Below are 18,878 nucleotides of genomic sequence, written 5' to 3'. Positions count from 1 at the left end.
GGAAAGGCCCCAGGATGCTGGGCTGCTGTGGGCAGATGGCTCCCAGAGGGGCAGGCAGGCCACCCTTGAGGGGACAAGGTGGCTTTTCTTTTATCTGTCATACCAGGCAGGAAACAAAGGCCATGACAACCACGGGGAAGAGGCAAGATCTGTTCTTTTGAAGCCTGGAGGGCAAAACAGGAAGCACTGTTCATTAACAGTAGCAGGCAGGACCCTACTCGGGGAGACTTTCAAGTCCAGGATATGGTAGATATTGGGGTTGTCTTGGTGACAAGGATCCAATCTTGAGGCCTACCAGGTCTTTTCCAACTCTGAGAGCCTGCGACTTAGGGAAGAACATGGACATGACTGCTGAAGATGGAAAGGTACAGATGGGTTGCAGTCAGTGCTTTATGAAAATGTCTTGGTTGGATTTTGAGAATGAGAGGCTGAAACAACATCACCTTGAACCCTAGCATTCTCCTCCTGGAAGAACAACGCCTCAGGAGTTCCTTACCTGGCTTCTTTTTCCCTTTCTGTCCTGGGACTGGTTCTACGGACTCCCGGCCTTTCTTCATCAACATAGAAAGTGAAGCATCATGTGCTCGGAATAGGTCCACAACCTCATGGAGCGCGACGTCTGTTATCAGATCACAGCTTAGCACCAACACATCTGTCTGGCAGGTAGGAAAAGGGGGCATCAGAACCACCAAGTTACAAACTCTGCCTCTGCCTCTGCCTCTCTCCCTCTCCCCCCCCCCCCCCGCCCCCCGACTCATGGGGGCTCAGGAACTGTGGCGAAAAGGACAATCAATATCTTCCCCAAGTACTGTGACTGTAGTGAAATCATGGACTGACAGGGAAAGGTCAGCTGAGAGAGAGGAATGGGGGAGAGAAGGGGTGGGCAGTGCTGAGAGGGAGAAGGAGATTAACCTGCTTGTCCTGGTAATTCACCTGGGTACAGAGGACATTTCAAGGAGCCATCGAAAAGTTACAAATTCTTAGGCAAAGAAGCAAAGGTGCCAGAGATCCCAGGTGCTGCCTGGCTGCTCCTGCCCACTGTATTGTCCGGGGCTGAAGTAAGACAGGGTTAGCCTTCGGGAGGAGGGAGACGATAGGCAGGCCAGCCCTCAAGCTAGCAGGGGTCTCTGAAGCCATAAGCCCAAGCCCCTCATTTGAGGAGGATCCTCTTTTCCTTCCCAATGTACTACTGCACCAGAAATCAGAACTGCTTGGCTGAGCCCCAGAGGGCAGAATCAAGAACAATGAGGTGGACAGGCTGGCTGTCAGGAAACACTTCTTTACACCGAGGGCTGCCCCAAAGGGGAAGTTGTCTCGGCAGCCAGAAGCTGGGTGTCCACTTCCAAGCATGCATCCTAAAATTCGAGGATTCCAAGCCCCAGAGTCACCCCCCACCCAGCAGCTGGCAGCTGCCACATACAGAGCATCGGGCCAACAGATGCTGGAGGTGCTCCCCGAATGCCTTCCTGCATCCCCCCTCCCCAGCTCTGGGCCAGGCTGTGTGCCCATTCTTTTCTTGTATATGTAGGCACATTCTTAGCAGAGTGAATGCGAGAGCCCGGAGGCCACAAGGCCAGGGAACCCCTGCTCGTCTGCCTGCCATCTGTTTTCTTTCACTCTCCCAATATGTAAATAATCAGCCCTGGCAAAGGCAGGCGGAACCTCCCCACCAAAGGCCTTGCATCCAGGGCTCTCCCCATCAGCCCTGGCTCTGCACAGAGCCTGCATCCCCCCAGCCAGCCCAGGAGCATGCAGGGGCTTAGCCAGCCCATTTGGGGAAACTCTGGCACAAACTGAGCTTTCTTTCCTCCTTCTCTCCCTCCCTGGAGGCATCAGTTCTCCCCAAGTTTAACAGTCAAGAAGATACTAGGAAGCCCCAAGTCCTCTTTGCTTTTGGCTGTCCTGTGGCTGCCCCAGAAACACTGGCCACTCCAGCTTAGCTTCTCCTTCTACAAAAGTCTTTGGTTAGGTCATAAATCCAGCAGACACCTTCCTGAGCAAGCAGGTCCAGAGCCCACATAGAGGGAGGCAGCCCTTGGGATATAGAATGACTTTGTAAGCTTGGGAAAAATCCCACAATCTATGCGATAAAGACTCTAATAATCCCACAGAGCCACTGAGCCTAACTTGGCATGTGCTGGGAAGTGAGACACTTGCAGCCCCACAAAATCATCCAAGACACTGACAGTGAGCATTGTGCAAATCCTGAGGCAGCTTTTTGTTTGAGGTATAAAAGAGAAATACAGGAGAGGAGCCCTGTGAGGCCTGAGGATATTCCTGGGGCCTCAGCAACAAAGCGGCTACCCAGGAACGGCAGGCTGCCTGCCCCACGAACAGCAGGGGACAGGGTGGGAGGCCTGCCTGTCTGATGACAGAACGAGGTGGGCATGTGCAGGACAAACCACTTGGGTGGCAAAGAGCCGGGGCAAGGGCGGGGGGGGGGGGGGGGAGGCAAAGACAGGCCAAGCCCACCCGCCAGGCAGACAACCCCTCCCCCCTTCAGGCCAGAAGAGCCTTTCTACAAGACCAGCAAATGTCAGTCTGGTCAAAGGTCAAACGAGGAACAGAAAAGGCCAAAGCAGGAGTCCTTTCCCCGAAAAAAAAAAAAAACAAAACCCACCTCCTGATAATTTTAGAAATAACTCAATCTCATCAACCCCAACTGGAACAAATCTGGTGTTCCCCCTCCACTGAGGAAGTCTCCAGCCACATCTGTTACACCTCTCCTAATTCCACTCAAATGCTGATACATCCCCACCAGGTACCTATTTGCAATTCCATTTGACGGGGAGGATACTTTGTGGTTTGACTAAATGAGATATCAAATGTTTTTAAACAAAATTTATCAATAAAAACAGAAAATATGTTCTGGGTAACAGAAAGTAATCGGGTCTGACTTCGGGTAGGTCCCTTCCAAACCTTTATGAGCAGGGGAGACACAAACACACCCATGGATTCACTGAGGTGGGGGGGGGGAGGAGCAAAACACTCCCCCCTCCAAAGGAAAAGAGCAGGGATGAAGACACAGAAGAAAATATGTAAGATGTTCAGGCTAGGACTCGGTTACCTTCAACAAACTGTGGGCAGAAGTAGGTTTTATGTGTCATTTGTTTGTCTGGTTGTTCTCATTAATACTTATTAAATTACACATTTTGAAAAGAAAAACAAAAAACCCACTCAGGCAGAAAAGTTGGGAAGTTGTGAGAAAGAGGGAATTTCCATGTGCAACCAACCATGGGCTCAGGGCAGGGGGCCCAAGGGTGGCCGTGAGCACCCTGACAGCAGGCACCCAGGCTCTGGACAGCATCCCATCTGCTCCACTCAATGGATGACAGACCTTAGCACACAAGGAGGACACTCCCTGCCTGCTGAAAACAATGCTATCCTCACCAGAAAACTTCTCAAGGTGCTCAAAGACGGGGCAACTTGTACTTGTCTGTAGGGACACAACAAGGATCCTGGGGAACGGGAAATAGCCCATGTGACCATGGGCGGTTCCCTCCCAGCCTCGGCATGTAGGCCTCCTCACTGCAACCCCTCTGAGGCATGGGGGGGCCGTTGGGGGGTGTACAGTGGTCCCCCCACACTCTTGCCATCCTATCCACTGTCCCGCCCCACCTCTCATGTAATGAAGAGTCCCTGCGCCCCCCCACCCCCAGACCAGGCTACAGCATGTCTGCAGCTTTATAGAATACAACTATTCTCTGAACTTCAAAACGCTCAAATAAGTGGGCCTCTAATAACTCAGACGTTAGGGTGATTATCCCCATTTTCCTAATTGTAAGACTGAGGCCTAGGGAAGGACTAAGTGCGATTTGCCCAAGGTCAAAGAGAAAATCCTGTCTAGCACTCTGAGCCCTGGCTCCAGCCTACCTTGCCAGCCTACCCCACAGCACCCCCTTCCACAGACAGTCAACTAAACGAGCCTTCGAGCTATTCCATACACAGGACATTCCGTCTCCTGTCTCAGTGCCCAAGCTGCTCCCCTCCCTCTCTCCTCAACTCTGCCTCGTAGAATCCCTCCTTTGCTTCAAAGCTCGACTCCACCCCCACCCCCATCACCCTGGCATTTGGGTGGCATGTAGTGGGTTTCTATTTCTATAGGGTGTTATCTCTCTCAATACAATGCAGGCTCCTTAAGTATGAGGGCTATTCCAATTTGCACCCACAGGGCCTGGCCCACAGTGGGCACTTAAGTATTTTTCAATTTTTTCCTCTCTTTCCTTATACTTCAAGAGCTTCAAAAGTACAGATTTTGAGAGCTGAAAGACATGACTGCAGGCATCTGAACCAGGGCGCCTCACGTTCTTAAGCCTGCATCTCTTAATGTACTCTTTGACTCGTGTGAGCTTGGGGGTCTGCTGAAACCTCCAGATCTTTTTCACACGAACTGCTGTCTAACCACACCTCTCCCACTTTGTACTTGTGAAGTTTATTACATTTTTAGCCTCCTGGCTTCCTTCAAATCTCAAGAAAAGAACTAAGTAAATTCAGGAACAAAACTGATACAACATTAATAATCAGCTGATAAAATAAGTCCCAAATTTAATGAGTTTCCCGAAACAGGACTTCTAAAAACGAAGTTTCCAAATAAATCATCAGACTGAAGAGAAGAGGCAGGCATGGCAGCACACAGCCCCAGAGCCCAGCTAGGTTCTGGTGGCAGCTCTGTGCCCTGTCACCTTCCAGACCTTCAGAGCATCCTGGCCTCACCTGGAGGCTCAACTTCTCCTTGGCAAAATGAAGGGATTGAAATCAAATCTCAAAGGGTCCTGAGAGCTCAGACATTCTAGGCCTTAAAGTTCTCCCCAACTAGAGTGCCCTCTGAACATTATCAATGTGACCCTGGGCATGATGTTTCAACTATCTGCATCTCGGTTGATAGCTAGGCATGTACCTAAGGAGATTAACAACAGAAAGGAAAGGTCCCACCCAGGCCAAAATATTTACACCAGAATTTTTACCATCAATTGAGGAAGAGCTAAACAAACTGTGGACTATCATTGCACAGTAAGAAACAACAACGATGAGAAATTCAGAAAAATATGGGTAGCCCTGTATGAACTGACACTGGGGGAATGCTGGGGGGAAGCAGGGCACATCTGGAAATGACTGTCCACTAATAAACCTAAATTAAGCTAAACTAAAGGGGTGGGTGCCACCCATCAGGCATAATAACCAGAATATTCATAGCTACACCTTTTGTTGTGGCAAAGAACTGGAAACAAAGTAGATACCCAATCATCGGGGAATGGCTAAAACAAGTGTGAAACAGTAAAGCAGAGAAGCATGCGAAGTCTTGTATGAACTGATGCCAAATGAAGTCAGTAGAACCTGGAGAACAGTATAACCAATGAAAACAACGCACATGAAAAGCCCACCAAAACCGAATGACGCGAAATTACAATGACAAAAATCAGACCCCCAAAAGAAGGATGAGTAGGCACCTCCCTTCCCTTTTTTTTTGCAGATGGGAGGGGCGGTGAGTATGAAACCCAGTAGACGTCAGACTCTTCTGATGCACTGGTTAGTTTTGCTGAACTGCTATTTTTGCCCTCTTTTATTTTTTTTCAAATAAGGAGTGGTGAGGGGGTGGGGGTGGGAGGACAGGACATATTGGGAATTATAGATGATGTAAAAATAAAAGACATCCACAAAAATGTACCCAGTGTAAGTAAAATGCAGTCCCCAGAACTGGGGAAAAGAGGGAGAGGGCAGTCGGCTAGATGATTTCTGTCCCTTCTAGTTCTAAATGCCATCTATAACCTCGCTTAGGTAAAACTCATTCCCTATTTGATTTTCAGAGTTCTGAATGTATCAACACTTGGATTGCTACCATAGGAAATAAGGCCTGTCACTGGAATCAAGTTCCATTTCACATTCTCTCTGTTTTTCCCACAATCACTTTCTGAAGAATTGACCAATTTTGAAGAAACTTGAAACATTCCTAAGGGCTATCAAGTTACATCTTAATTTTGTTTTGTGGTTCTGTCTGCCAGGTTGAAACAAAACAACAGTCAATGCATATTTAAATAGGCGGATCTTCTGTAATTTTTAACAGATTTCACTGAAATCTGGTACCTGGACAGGGCACAAAACTGTGTGATTGATTAGACTGTGTTAGCATGGTCCCCAGAAACACTGGTGCCATGGAGTCTGAAACAGGCAGCCTCCTCCTCAGAGCTTTATGTCACAGTTTGTACTAGTTAATCTATGAACACTTCCTAAACTCTGGCCCAAACTCTAGAAAGTTGGGTGGCTTAATTCCATTCAACCACCATTTCTTAAGACACTTTCAACAAGCGAGGTCCTAATCAGTGGGTATACGAAGGAAAAAATAAAATAGACCTAGGACTTGGGGAAAGAAGCTTACATTTCTCCTGGGAGTAAACACATGCACATAAAACATTTCTACAAAGTAATTTGAGGTGGGGGAGTGGGAAAGAACACCAAAACCCAGGGAGATCAGGAAAGGTCCTGTGAAGATTACATTTGTGTGGAATCCTGAAAAGAATGAAGGACTCCAAGGAAAGGAAAGGGGGAGCCAGAAACGCCTGTGCAAACATACGTAGGTGGAGGGTGGAATGTTATGCACAGAGAACAAGAAGTGGGCCAGCAGTGTGAGAGAGAGGGAGAGAGAGAGAGAGAGAGAGAGAGAGAGAGAGAGAGAGAGAGAGTGTGTGTGTGTGTGTGTGTGTATGTGTGTGTGTGTGTGTGTGAAGGATGGCCACAGGAAAACAGTCTGGAAAGGTAGGAATTATACTTTTAATGCAATCTGTTTCTGTTTTCTGCTCTTCCTGGTTTAGGTGTCAGCACCATATTTGTGTACGAAAAGGAATTTGGTAGGACTCCTTTGGCCCATTTTTCTAAATAGTTTATAGAGCACTGGGATTAATTGTTCTTTAAATGTTTGGTAGAGTTTGCCTGTGAATCCATCAGGCCCAGGGGATTTTTCTTAGGGAGCTCATTGATGGCTCATTTAATGCAATCTATAACAACAAAGACTTTGGTGATGCCATTTCCTCCTGGGAAAGGCCTTCCACAGTCAGACTCCAACCTACCTTTCCTGGATCTTTTCATACCATTCTCCTTCATGCATTGAATGTTCTGATTACAAGAGCCAAATCACAGGCAGCCTATTGCACAGAGGCATCAGGAAGACCTGGGTCCAAATCCCAACTGTAATGCTTACTTAATCAGTCGATTAGCATTCTGAGGTGCCTACTATGTGCCAGGTCCTATGCTAAGTCCTAGACAGACAAAGAAAAGCAAAGGGCAGCCCTTGCCCTCAAGGAATTCGTAGCCTGATGGAGAGACAAACAAGTTAGGATAAATGGAGTAAGGAGAGCTAAGAGAGGCTTCCTGTAGAAGGTGGGATCTTAGCTGAGACCTGAAGAAAGCCAGGGAAGCCAGGAGGCAGAGAAGAGGGGAGAGAGCTGTCTAGGCAGTTAGTCAATGAAAATATCAGTCAGGAGAGGGAGTGTCTTGCGCAAAGAACCACCAGGATGCCAAGGTTACTGGATCACAATGTACAGGAAGGACGAGGGGTCTCAAGCATTAAAGAGTACTACCAACCCCTTCTTTTTTTTTGAGGGGGGAAGGCAGGGCAAATGGGGTTAAGTGACTTGCCTAAGGTCACACAGCTGGTAAGTATGTCAAGTGTCTGAGGCCCAATTGGAACTCAGGTCCTCCTGACTCCAGGGCTGGTGCTCTGTTCACTTCGCCACCTAGCTGCCCCCTACTAACCTCTTCTATTAACTATCTGCTGGCAACAATTAATAAAATGATTAATTAGCCAGACCAAAACAAAACCAGACCAAGGTACAGGAAGGGTTGTAAGGCAGATTACAAAGAGCTTTAAAAACCAAAAGAGGATTTTATATTGATCCTGGAGATGATAGGGAGCCACTGGAGTTTGGACAGGGTTTGGGGCGGGGGGGGGGGGGGGGGAGAGGATTCTCAGACTTGACAGCTGAATGGAGGAGATTGGTCTGGAGCAGGGAAGAGACAGGGCAAGCAGACCCACCAGCAGGTATTGCCATAGTCCAGGGAGAAGGCGATAAGAACCTGCATCGAGGTGGTAGAGATGCCAAAGAGAGAAGGGGGCACATGCAAGAGATTTAACAAAGGTAAAATTGACCGTTATTGGTAGGAGATTGGATATGGGGGATGAGAAAGAGTAAGAAGTCAAGGATAAAACCTGGGTGAGCAGGAAGAATGATGGTAGCCTCCACAGCATAAAGAAGTCAGGAAAAGGGAGAGATTTTAGGGGGAAACAATGAGTTCCGTGTTAGACATACTGAGTTTAAGATGTCTATGCGTCACCCAATTTGGAGCATTCAATAGGTAGTTGGGAATGCAAGACTGGAGAGCAGCACAGAGGGTCGGGCTGCTAAGCAAACCTGAGAGTCATCCACACAGAGAACATTGAATCCAGGGAGCTGAGATCACCAAGTGAAATAGTATAGAGACGAGAGAAGGGCCCAGAGCTCTGGGGGATGCCCCAGTTACAAGGTGTGGCCTGAATGAAAATCCAGTAAAGGAGAGAAAGGAGTAGAACCAGGAGAGAGTAGAGTCACAAAAACCAGAGAGAGAAGAGAAAATCAGAAGTGGGTGACTGACAGTGTCAAAGGCTACAGAGTTCAAGAAGGTTGAGAACTCAGGAAAGACCATTTGACAATTAAGAGACTGTCAGAGACTTGGAAAAGAGTAGCTTTTGTGGAATTTTGAAGTTGGAAGCCAGAAATCATATTGTAGATAACCTTCTCTAGAAGTTTGCCATAAAAGGAGAAGAGATTTAAAACAATGACTAGAGGGGATGTACAAATCAAGTAAAGGCTTTCTGAGGGCAGGGGATATGTGGGGAAGCAGCTGGTAGTCAGGAACAGATTGAAGATGAGTGAGAAAGCAGGGATAATAGAGGGGGAAATCTGCCGGAGAAGATGGAACAGAATAGAATCCCTCGTTTACCTTGGCAAGGAGAAGGGCTCCCTCTTCATATGAGACAGGGTGAAGGAGGAGAAGGTGACAGAGGGAGTCTGAGGGATGTGAGATAAAGAGGTGCAGAGAAGAGGGAGCTCATGTCAAATGCATCAATTTTTCCTGTGAATTGTGACACAACGTTCTCAGCTGACTGGGCTGGGGAAGAGGGAGCCATGGGGGGTTTGAGGGATGACGGAAAGGTCTGAAAGAGCCACTGTGGTGAGTGGGATGGTGAACTAAATCAGGGACCTGAGGGGCAGCTAGGTGGTGCAGTGAGTAGAGCACTGGCCCTGAAGTCAGGAGGACCTGAGTTCAAATCCAGCCTCAGACACTTGATGCATTACTAGCTGTGTGACCTTGGGCAAGTCACTTAACCCCAGCTGCCCTGCCCCCCCCAAAAAAACTAAATCAGGGAGCTGTAAGAGGTCTGCCCTGCTGCAAAGAGGGCCCAGTTGAGATTGTGTACCATAAATTTGTAGTGGGCCCATTCCACATGGCTTTGCAGTTTTCTTCAGCTTTGTTCAGAGGCATGTGAAAAGAAGCAAAGGCAGTGGATGGTGAGAATAATCCAAGACTGGGATGTAGCGGGACAGGACAGGATAAGGGGGAAAGAGACTCAAGAGGTGAGTGTAAAGTTGAACTGGTTTACCAAGGGGACAAAATAGGAAAGGGAAGAGAAAGCAACCAACATAACGGTGATGGCCTTGGAAAAAACCGAGGGGAAGAGGAATTAATGGTCGCAGCAAGGGGCTGCAAGACCGAGGGAGAAAAGAAAGCAACAGGTTGTGATCCAATAAAGGAGTTTCAGAGTTCATGGACATGGAAGTGAGCACTTGCGGGAGCCAGCAAGATCCAGGGTGCGAGCATCTCTGTGAATAGCTGTGGTAGAAGGGTCACAATCAAGGGAAATTAATAAGCTGCCAAACTGGGAGACTGAAGTTTTTGAGGTAGTTATCAATATATTGGTGCCCGAGAGTAAGAAGGCAGAAGCTGGAGAGGAAAGAAAGTCTGTGAGCCAGGCACTTAACCGGTTACAGAAGAAAAGAGAGTGCTCTGGAGGTCTATGTGCAACAGCTACCCAAATTCTGAGTGGTTGAATCTCAAAGGAGGAATGGTTACTGAGTGAAGGTGGTAGAAGCAGGGCCTCAGGAGTGAGAAGGGGGCATGAGTGAAAAGAAAACCAGTGCTAGGACGGGCAGCCAGCCTCACATAGTAGGCTCTTAAACTGCTCGGGGTTTAAGCCACTTCTTCATAAAATCTGTGTGTCTTAAGGTTCTCAGGCTGCAGACCAGTAATGAAATATTTCTCGCAGATTTGGTGCATTTCAGAGGATGAGCAAAATAAAGAGAAAGGGAAGTAGCTGGAAAAGGGCCAGGGTGAGGCCCAGAGAATCATGGGGTGGGAACTGAGAACATGCCACCAAGGGAGGCAGATGGTGAAGAGAGTCAAGAGGGCCTGGGGGAAAACAACTTCAAGTCTTCTCCAACTGGAGAAATGGTGAGCCCACCCAGATGAGCTCTGAAGACCCCTTCCAGGGTTGTGTGTGTCATCCCCCCATCTATGGCCTCTGGGGGCCAACAGAACCTCCTCTGTTTGATGTTAGAAGCTCTTCTCCACCTGGCCCTCATCTCCTCTTCCCACCCTCCCACACCTGACAATCCAGACCAATCAGCCTTCTCCCTGCTCCTCGGAAACAATATCCCATTTCCCTTCTCTGGGCCAATGGTCAGGAGCCAACAAGGGCAGCAACCTGAGACCAATGAAAGCAAAGGTGAGAGGGGTGAGAGGAGTGAGAGGTCATCTCGACAGGTCCCTGACATTCTGGGGCCAGGGTCTGGGGTCTAGCCATAACAAAGAGAGAGGGGCGATGGGAGCAGAGGCATTTCTCTGTTCTTCACAGCACCATGGCACTTAGAACTGGAAGGGAAGTTTAGAAGGCATCTAGTCCAATGCCTCCTACTATATACATGAGGACATTTAGTCCCAAAGAGGTAAAGTGACCCACCTAAGGTCACACCATGTGTAAGCAGCGGAGCCAGGATCTGAACCCAGCTGTACTCACTTTAAATCCAGAGTTCTTTCCCTGTACTATGAGTCCCTTTCTCTTGCTACCCTTTCCCTCCCTGCCATCAGAAGAATAGGCAGGGGAAACACTGGTGTGAACTGGACTCCCCTGGTCTAAGCTGTATTGAGGGAGTCTGGGATTACAGCCACCCTGGTTAGTCCTGCCACCTTAGCCGAGGCTTGACCCAGAGGTCAAGCACAAACTAGACCCTTCTATGACACATCAGAGATCACTGCCACTGAACGCCAAATTACAAAGGAATGAGAGGAAGCCTGTGCTTGTCATCTTTGCTGGCCCTTCTCATGCTGCCCCCTGGTGGTCCAGAGGCTCCCCAGCCCTCATCAGGGTTATCCCGTGGCTGGCTACATATGTTGAGTGGTGGGGAGAAGGCAGCAGATGTGAGATAACGGTGGGGGACGCCCCGTGCCCCCCATCCCCCACTCCCCAAAGATTCTACAGAATCAGAGTGGTTGGGGAAGAAATCTGTGAAACAAAGGTTAAGTGGGATCACTATGAAGGAGGAGGAATCTGAGGGGTTCAGGGAAGGCTTCACGGAGGGGGCAGCTCAGAGCTCATCTAATCAATCTTGTCCGTTTTACATATGAGGAGAGGAGAAGGGAAAGGCCCAGAGCAAACTGGTAGTGGAGCTGAGGCTAAAACCCCTGCCACAACACTGAGGCTGGCAGAATGTCCCTGCCCCACGACATGTGATCTCAGCCAGGCACAGGACCAAGCCCTGAAATGCAAAGTTCTGTTTACAAATACTGGCTTTTGGTCAGGAGAAAGCAGCCCTAATCCCCAATGACTGCTCAATGCCCATTTCCACCTTCACTTGTGGTACTAATAATCCTCACCTTCAACAAAGGAGCATCCTACACCAAAGATAAGTAAGAGTCCAGGCTCCTTTCTCCTATTTGTGTGGAATCTGTGCAGGTGTTTGGGAAAATGCTCCTAGGATAGGCAAGCATTTTCCTCTTCTCCAGTTCCTTCTGCACATTAACAATTTCAGGCACCACAGAGAAAGGAGAAAGGGCCAAGGAGCACCAAGCCCCCAAGGAGATGAAGAGTCAGTGGAAACACACGACAAAAGGGACCAACTTCCCCTTGCGTTACAATCAGAAACATCAGGGAGCTCGGGCTAAGTTATGGCCTCTAGCACCAGGACACAAAACAGGAGTCCTTCCAAAATGAAGAAAAACAAGGAAAATTCCCCCCAATACTAAGCAGATTAAAATAGCCAACTGATTCTGGGCCTGCTGTCAGGCTCAGGGGAATGGCAGGACTGAGTCCTGAGAGGTGAGTCTCACTGTCCAGGAAGTCCTCAGCCACACCAGGAAGCCATGAGTCTGGGTGCCTGAAGACATTCAACCCTTACATGACACCAACAGTCCCTGAGCAGTCCAAAAGGTCCTTGGTACATTATTCCAAGTATTTATGAGGTTATCTGTCTTTGTGCAGCACTAAAGTATGAGCTAGAAAAAGCCAGTGAAACAGAAACAGACCCTCCACTTGAAGAATTAGAATGTAACACCAACAATCTGGCACTGGCACACCAGGGACAGGTGCCCAGGACCACCAATGGGTGGCAGCAAATCCACAGTTAGCACCTGGTGCTCTGGGGCCCAAAGGGTCAAGGGCTTCAGCTGGAGTGACAGTGGGTGGGGGCTGAGGCAGGGCCTTCATTCACACTGGCCAAGCCAAGTGCCAGAGGTGCTGCCAGCTGAGGCTCAGGCACCAGGGACTGGCTGCTCTCAGACCCAGAGCAAGCAATCCATCAATCAATCCACCCTGAAGCACTTACAAAGCCCTGGTTCTGGGCAGGCACTGCAGGGTCGGGACACAGAGACAGAAATGGAAGAGTCCCTGCCTATCTGTCTGCCTTCAGAAAGCTGACATTCTGCAAGGGAAACAAACTTCAGAAACAGAATATATGAAAGAAATCCAAAATGTAATTAATAGAATTTTTTTAAAAGCTTGCATTTTTTAAAATGACAAAGAATCATTTCCGAAAGTAGAACAAATCACTTATCTGTTAGGAGAACCTGAAGGAATGAAGAGCATCACATGGGCAAACAATACCTGCCCCCCAACACCCCATTTCTTCTTTTTTTAAATAGTTCACAAAATCGCCAAAAGAAGGGGATACACTAGACACCCCGAAGCTTGGCTCCACAAAAGCCTTGCCAGAGGACATTTACTAACCCCTCTTTTAAATGGCATCACATGCATCCAGGATGGGACAGCTCTAAGTGCGGAGAGGTGATCAGCAACAGACTTGAGCTTGGCAGTCTGGAGCAGGAAACAGACGTGTGGTTGGTGGTCACTCAAGGATGAGGATTTTCAGGTGAGAAACAGAAGGGCAGGAGAACAAAGGCTTGTACGGTTAGTGAAGCATTAAAATGAATGAAGAAGAGGGGGTCAAGGAAAGGTCTGGGGGCTGGGGCACAGAGGGAGAGGTCAAGGGGCCGAAGGTCACAGCAAGAAAAAAAAGACAGTTCCTGTAAGGGGGGTGGGAAGAGAAAGGGCAGGGAGCCATGGGCAGAAAGAAGCACTTGATGTGTGGTTGGAGCTGTAATTCCAGGGAAGGGGGATATCTGAGGTGGGCTTTGGGCTGGGGGGAGGGGGCAGAGGTGGCTGAAGCAAAGGCAGAGAAGGAGGGTGAGAAGGGGTGAGGAGAGGAGTCAACACAAATGCTAAAGTCCTGGAAACTGGTGGGAGTACAGGGAGTGAGAGGGAGAAAATGGAGGGTCAAGAAGACCCCCAAGTCTGGTCCTGAAGTTACTGAGAAAGTTGGGACAACGGCCCAGAAGGAAGTCTGACACTGAAGGTACTTCACAGCCTGGCTCTGACCTCTTCCACAGCTTCCTGACCCCCACCTTATGGCCTAGCATGGGGTCACAGACCCCATAGCATCCTGTCTGTTGAAGCCTAGGGATCCCTTCTCAGAAAAACGCTTTGTTTCCTGAAATTCATAACTGCAGGACATTCTAACCATCAGTTAGAGATTAATAATTAAGATGTATTTTTTTTCCCCATCTAAGTTCACGGACCCACTGAAACCTTTCCCAATCCATGGACCCCAGATCAAGGACCTCTGACCCAGCCTAACTGGACTTTTTTGCTGTTTCTCATATATGATGCACTTTTTCCCACCTCCATGTTTTTGTACTGGCTGCCCCCATGCCTGGAATGCCCTTCTTTCTTACCTCTCCATCTGAGAATCTGTGTCCTTCACAAATCAGCTGAAGCCCCATCCTCTACAGAAGACCCTTCCTGATTTCTCCCTCTCCCCACACCTGACTCTATTACCTTATCTTATTTTGTAGGAGAGGCAGCATATGAGATGGAGGCTTGCCTCAGGACCAGGAAGACACAGGTTCAAGTGCTGCCTTTGTCACATCCAGGGCAAGACCCTCTGACCTTCTGAGCAGCTCGAGGCCACACAGAAGGTAGCAGAAGCTCTCCAAAGAAAGCACAGGTCCCCACAAGTATAGTCTGTGTTAACTTTACATAATTACGTCCCCAACAGTCCACAGCTCTTTGGGGGAGGAGACAATTTCATTTCTTTCCTGGCCTCCTCAGCACTTCCTCGCTCAGTGCCTGACACCTAGCAGACATTAACAAACATTTACTGATTGATAAAGAAACAGCCTTAAAGATAGGGAACAGGTCACAGGAACCTAAATGGAGCCGAGTTTAGATGGGGATGTGAGGGAGGGGAGATGGCGATGGGGAAACAGACTGGGAGTGTCAGAGGAGAACAAGGGGCTTGGGTGTCTGTTGGACCAGCCCTGGACCCATCCCTGAGCCAACCAAGGCAGAGGAGCAGCCTCCATTTAGTAGGCAAAGGGAAGGATATAGCTGGTTGGAAGTTACTTAGTCAAGTGACACATACCCCTTCCCTCTTCTTTTACCCATTTAAATTAAGTGATAAGATGCCCCAGACCAGGAAATGTGTGAGGAATAGCCAGGAAGATGATATCTGTAACTCATAAGACCTTTCTTATTATTAGGGTAGTTAGAAGGAGCACATATAGACAGAGGGCACAAGTATGAGTTGAATATGAAGGGATTATATCTAAAAAATAAAATTAAGGGGTGAGAGAGGAATGTACTGGGAGAAAGAGAAAGGGAGAGGTAGAATGAGGTAAATTATCTCACATGAAAGAAGCAAGAAAAAGCTTTTACAGTGGAGTGGAAGAGGGGGGAGGTGAGGGAGAGTGAGTGAACCTTACTCTCATTAGAACTGGCTCAAAGATACACATTCAATTGAGTATAGAAATCTATTTTACCCTATAGGAAAGTAGGAGGGGAAGGAGATAAGAGAAGAGGGGTGTGAAGAAGGGAGGACAGATTGGGGGAGGGGGTAGTCAGAAGCAGAACACTTTTGAGGAGGGACAGGGTGAAAGGAGAGAGAGAATAGAATAAATGGGAGGAGGATATAGTATGGAGGGAAATAGTTAGCAATAGTAACTGTGAAAAAATTTTGAAGCAAGTTTCTCTGATAAAGGTCTTATTTCTCAAACATATAGAGAAATGAGTCAAATTTACAAAAATAAGAGCCATTCCCCAATTGATAAATGATCAAAAAATATAATCATTTTTTAGATGAAGTAATCAAAGCTATCTAGAACCATATGGAAAAATATTCTAACTCGCTATTGATTAGAGAAATGCAAATTGAAACAATTCTGAGGTACTACCTCATACCTATTAGATTGGCTAAAAGAACAGAAAAGGTAAATGACAAATGTTAGAGGGGATGGGGGGAAAATGAAGACTTTAATGCCCTGTTGGCAGAGTTGTGAACTGGTTCAACCACTCTGTAGAACAATTTGGAACTATGCCCAAAGGGTTATAAAACCATGCATAGCCTTTGACCTAGCAATACCACTAGTAGGTCTGTATCCCAAAAGAGATGAAAAACAAAAAAGAAAAGGACCTGTATGTACAAAACTATTCATAATAGCTCTTTTCTGGGGGTAAAGAATTAGAAGTTGAGAGAGAGCCCATCAATTGGGGAATGGCTAAATAAGTTGTAGTATGTAATTATGATGGACTATCATTGTATTATAGGAAATGATGAGCAGGATGCTCTCAGAAAAACCTGGAAAGACTTCCACGAGCTGATGTGAAGTGAAATGTACTGTGTACAAAGTGACAGCAACACTGTAAAATGATCAGCTGTGACTGACTTAGCCATTCTCAGCAATGCAATGATCTAAGACAACTCTGAAGGACTTAGGATAAAAAATGCCATCCATCCCCAGAGAAAGAACTGATGGTGTCTGAATACAGATTGAAGCATACTTTTTTTTACTTTATTTTTTCTTGAGTTCTTTGCCTATGTTTTCTTTCACAACATGACTATCAGGGATATGTTTTGCATGACTACACATGTATAACCTACATTGAATTGTCAATGATGGCGGGTAGACAGAGAGGAAGGGAGAAAATTTGGAACTCAAAGTTTTAAAAACTAATGTGAAAAATTGTGTTTATATGTAGCTGGGTAAAAATACAATACTAAACAAAAGCTAAAAAAAAAAATCCTCTTGGCAGCTAAGAGAAGAATGGATTGAAGAGGGGAGAGTCTGGAGGTGGGGAGACCCACCAGAAAGCTCTCTTCGGTTAAGAGAGGAAAAGCTGGCTTCATCAGGGTATTTCAGGCCATGTGAATGGAGAGAAAGGGGAGAATATGAGAGGTTGTGCAGGCAGAAATAAAAAGATAACAGATGGGATTTTTGGAGTGAGTTTGATGGAAGAGTCAAGGATGAGATCATGGTTATTGGCTGATTTATAACAGGAAAGCTAGGAAGAGGGGAAGGTCTGGGTGGGGAGGGGGAAGATGATAATACTGGGTTTGAGATGCCTATGGGACATCCAGTTCAAGCTCTCCAAGTGGCAATCTCTCATGTTTGTGATGACGAGAGAGGTTCCAGCTACCATCTATCTGAATCATCTGAATAGAGATGATAACTGAGCTGATGAGATCTCCAAGGCAGACAGTATAAAGCAGCGGCATCAAATTCAAATAGAAACTGACCCCAGGGAGCATACTGATTTAGAAAACCACAAACTAACATTATCTGTGTTGTACTATATTTTTATTTTATTAAACATTTGCCAATTACATTTTAATTTGATTCACTCACAGGCATGAGTTTGACACCTCTGGTGTAAAGCGTTTTCAATTTGGGGTCCCTGAGTTTGTTTTTAAAAATATTTTGATAATTGTATTCCCATATAATTGGGTTCCTTTGTAGTCCTATATATTTTATTTTGTGCATTTAAAAACATTACTCAGAGAAGGGGGTCCATAGGTCAACAAGGATGCCAAAGGGGGTCCATGACACACAAAGGTTAAGAATCCCTGGCATAGAAGAAGGGAACAGGGCCCAGGGCAGAGCCCTGGGTACACCTGTGGTTTGTGGGCATGGCCTGGATGAAGAGCCAGCAAAAGAGACTGAGAAAGAATAATCCTAAGAGTAGGAAGAGAATCAGAAGAGAGCAGGGTCACAAAGTGTCACAAAAACCAAGAAAGGAGAGAGTATCTACAAGAAGAGGTTGGTCAAAATCATCAAAGGTGCAGAGTGGTCAAGGATGAGAACTGAGGAAAGGCCATTTGGTTTGGCAACTGAGGGATCATTGGTAGCTTTGGAGAGAATAGTTTCAAGTTACCTCAAATTGTTGAGTTCTAATCAGTAGGGAGGAGGGGGAGGAGGATAGGAAGGAAAAGGAGAGGGAGAGGGCAAGGAGGGGGAGAGAGAGGGAGATAGAAAGAGGGAGAGATTGGGGGAGAGAAAAGAGAGAGAGAGGAGAGAAAAAGAGGGAGGGAAGGAGAGAAAGAGAGATACAGAAACAGAGACATTGGTGGGGAGGGGTAGAGAGAAGAGAGGGAAGGAGAGGGAGAGATGGGTGTGGAGACAGGGAGAGAAAGAGAGAATGAGAATTCTAATACACACACAGAGACACACAGACACAGACACACACACCCTGCTAGACTAGAAGGACCTTGCAAGCTTCAAAAGGTCCAGAGGATGTTGGAATTCCCATCCTCTCCTCAGCACCCTAGCATCCCCCTCCTGGGGTGGCAGCAGGAGATTCTGCATCAAGAGCCAACAGACTGGACCTTGACTCCCCACACTTAAAGGAAAGAGCTCCAACAAATGGAAAAAAAGACCTTCTAGCATCCATGAACTGTGTGTTGCCCCTTTGCCATATATGGTCTCTAAGCCTGAGCCCACTTTCCCCTGGACTAAGCGTGTGCTGGCAGATGAGTGGAACATAGACTTTTGGGGGGATGCTTCATACCAACTTTTCTAAAAACTACTTAAGGCTGGCTGACTTAATTGATTTTCAACTGATCATCTTGAAGGGAAACACACTGGTGGGATTCCAGACAGCCCCATCAGAGAGTCCCTCTCAGCTCCTGGGGAGTACCCTTAGACTTGGGATTTGCCTGGGAGATGGTCTAAGGACCACCAGCATTTACATGGGCTGTATTTAGCAAGGTATGTCCAATGTGTGTCCTCAAGTAGACAATGCCCATGGCCACCCCTGATTTTCAGGCAGAAGTCATGGAAACACACCAGAAAGATGAGTGGGGATGTTCCTTTACAACAGACTCATCCCTCTAGCTAACCTGGCTTACACAAGTCCCAGCACCTGTGTCTGAGGACTGAACTTGAAACAAAATATGGGAACAGTACCGAGGCAGACTCAGCCCAATCAGAGGCTGCCTCAGAAGGAGAAGACTTGGCAAGAGAGAACAGAAAAAGAGGACTGACGTGAGGCCACAAGTCTACTAGGTACCACTCACAACTTTCTC

At 47.3% G+C, this 18,878-nt stretch overlaps 1 protein-coding gene across 1 annotated transcript in view; it reads right to left on the bottom strand.

Annotated features, from left to right (window-relative positions):
- The window catches only part of EIF2B3 (eukaryotic translation initiation factor 2B subunit gamma), a 79,742-nt gene that overhangs the window by 50,905 nt on the left and 9,959 nt on the right, over window positions 1-18,878 (bottom strand). Inside the window, exon 4 of the mRNA XM_036755885.1 lies at window positions 497-656. Coding sequence (XP_036611780.1) covers window positions 497-656 — 160 coding nt within the window. The remainder of the gene's footprint in view (window positions 1-496; window positions 657-18,878) is intronic.

The sequence above is a fragment of the Trichosurus vulpecula genome, chromosome 4, assembly GCF_011100635.1.
Source record: "Trichosurus vulpecula isolate mTriVul1 chromosome 4, mTriVul1.pri, whole genome shotgun sequence".
Lineage (NCBI taxonomy): Eukaryota > Metazoa > Chordata > Mammalia > Diprotodontia > Phalangeridae > Trichosurus > Trichosurus vulpecula.
Note: the sequence above shows the minus strand (reverse complement) of the source record. Positions and strands in the feature narration are given on the sequence as shown.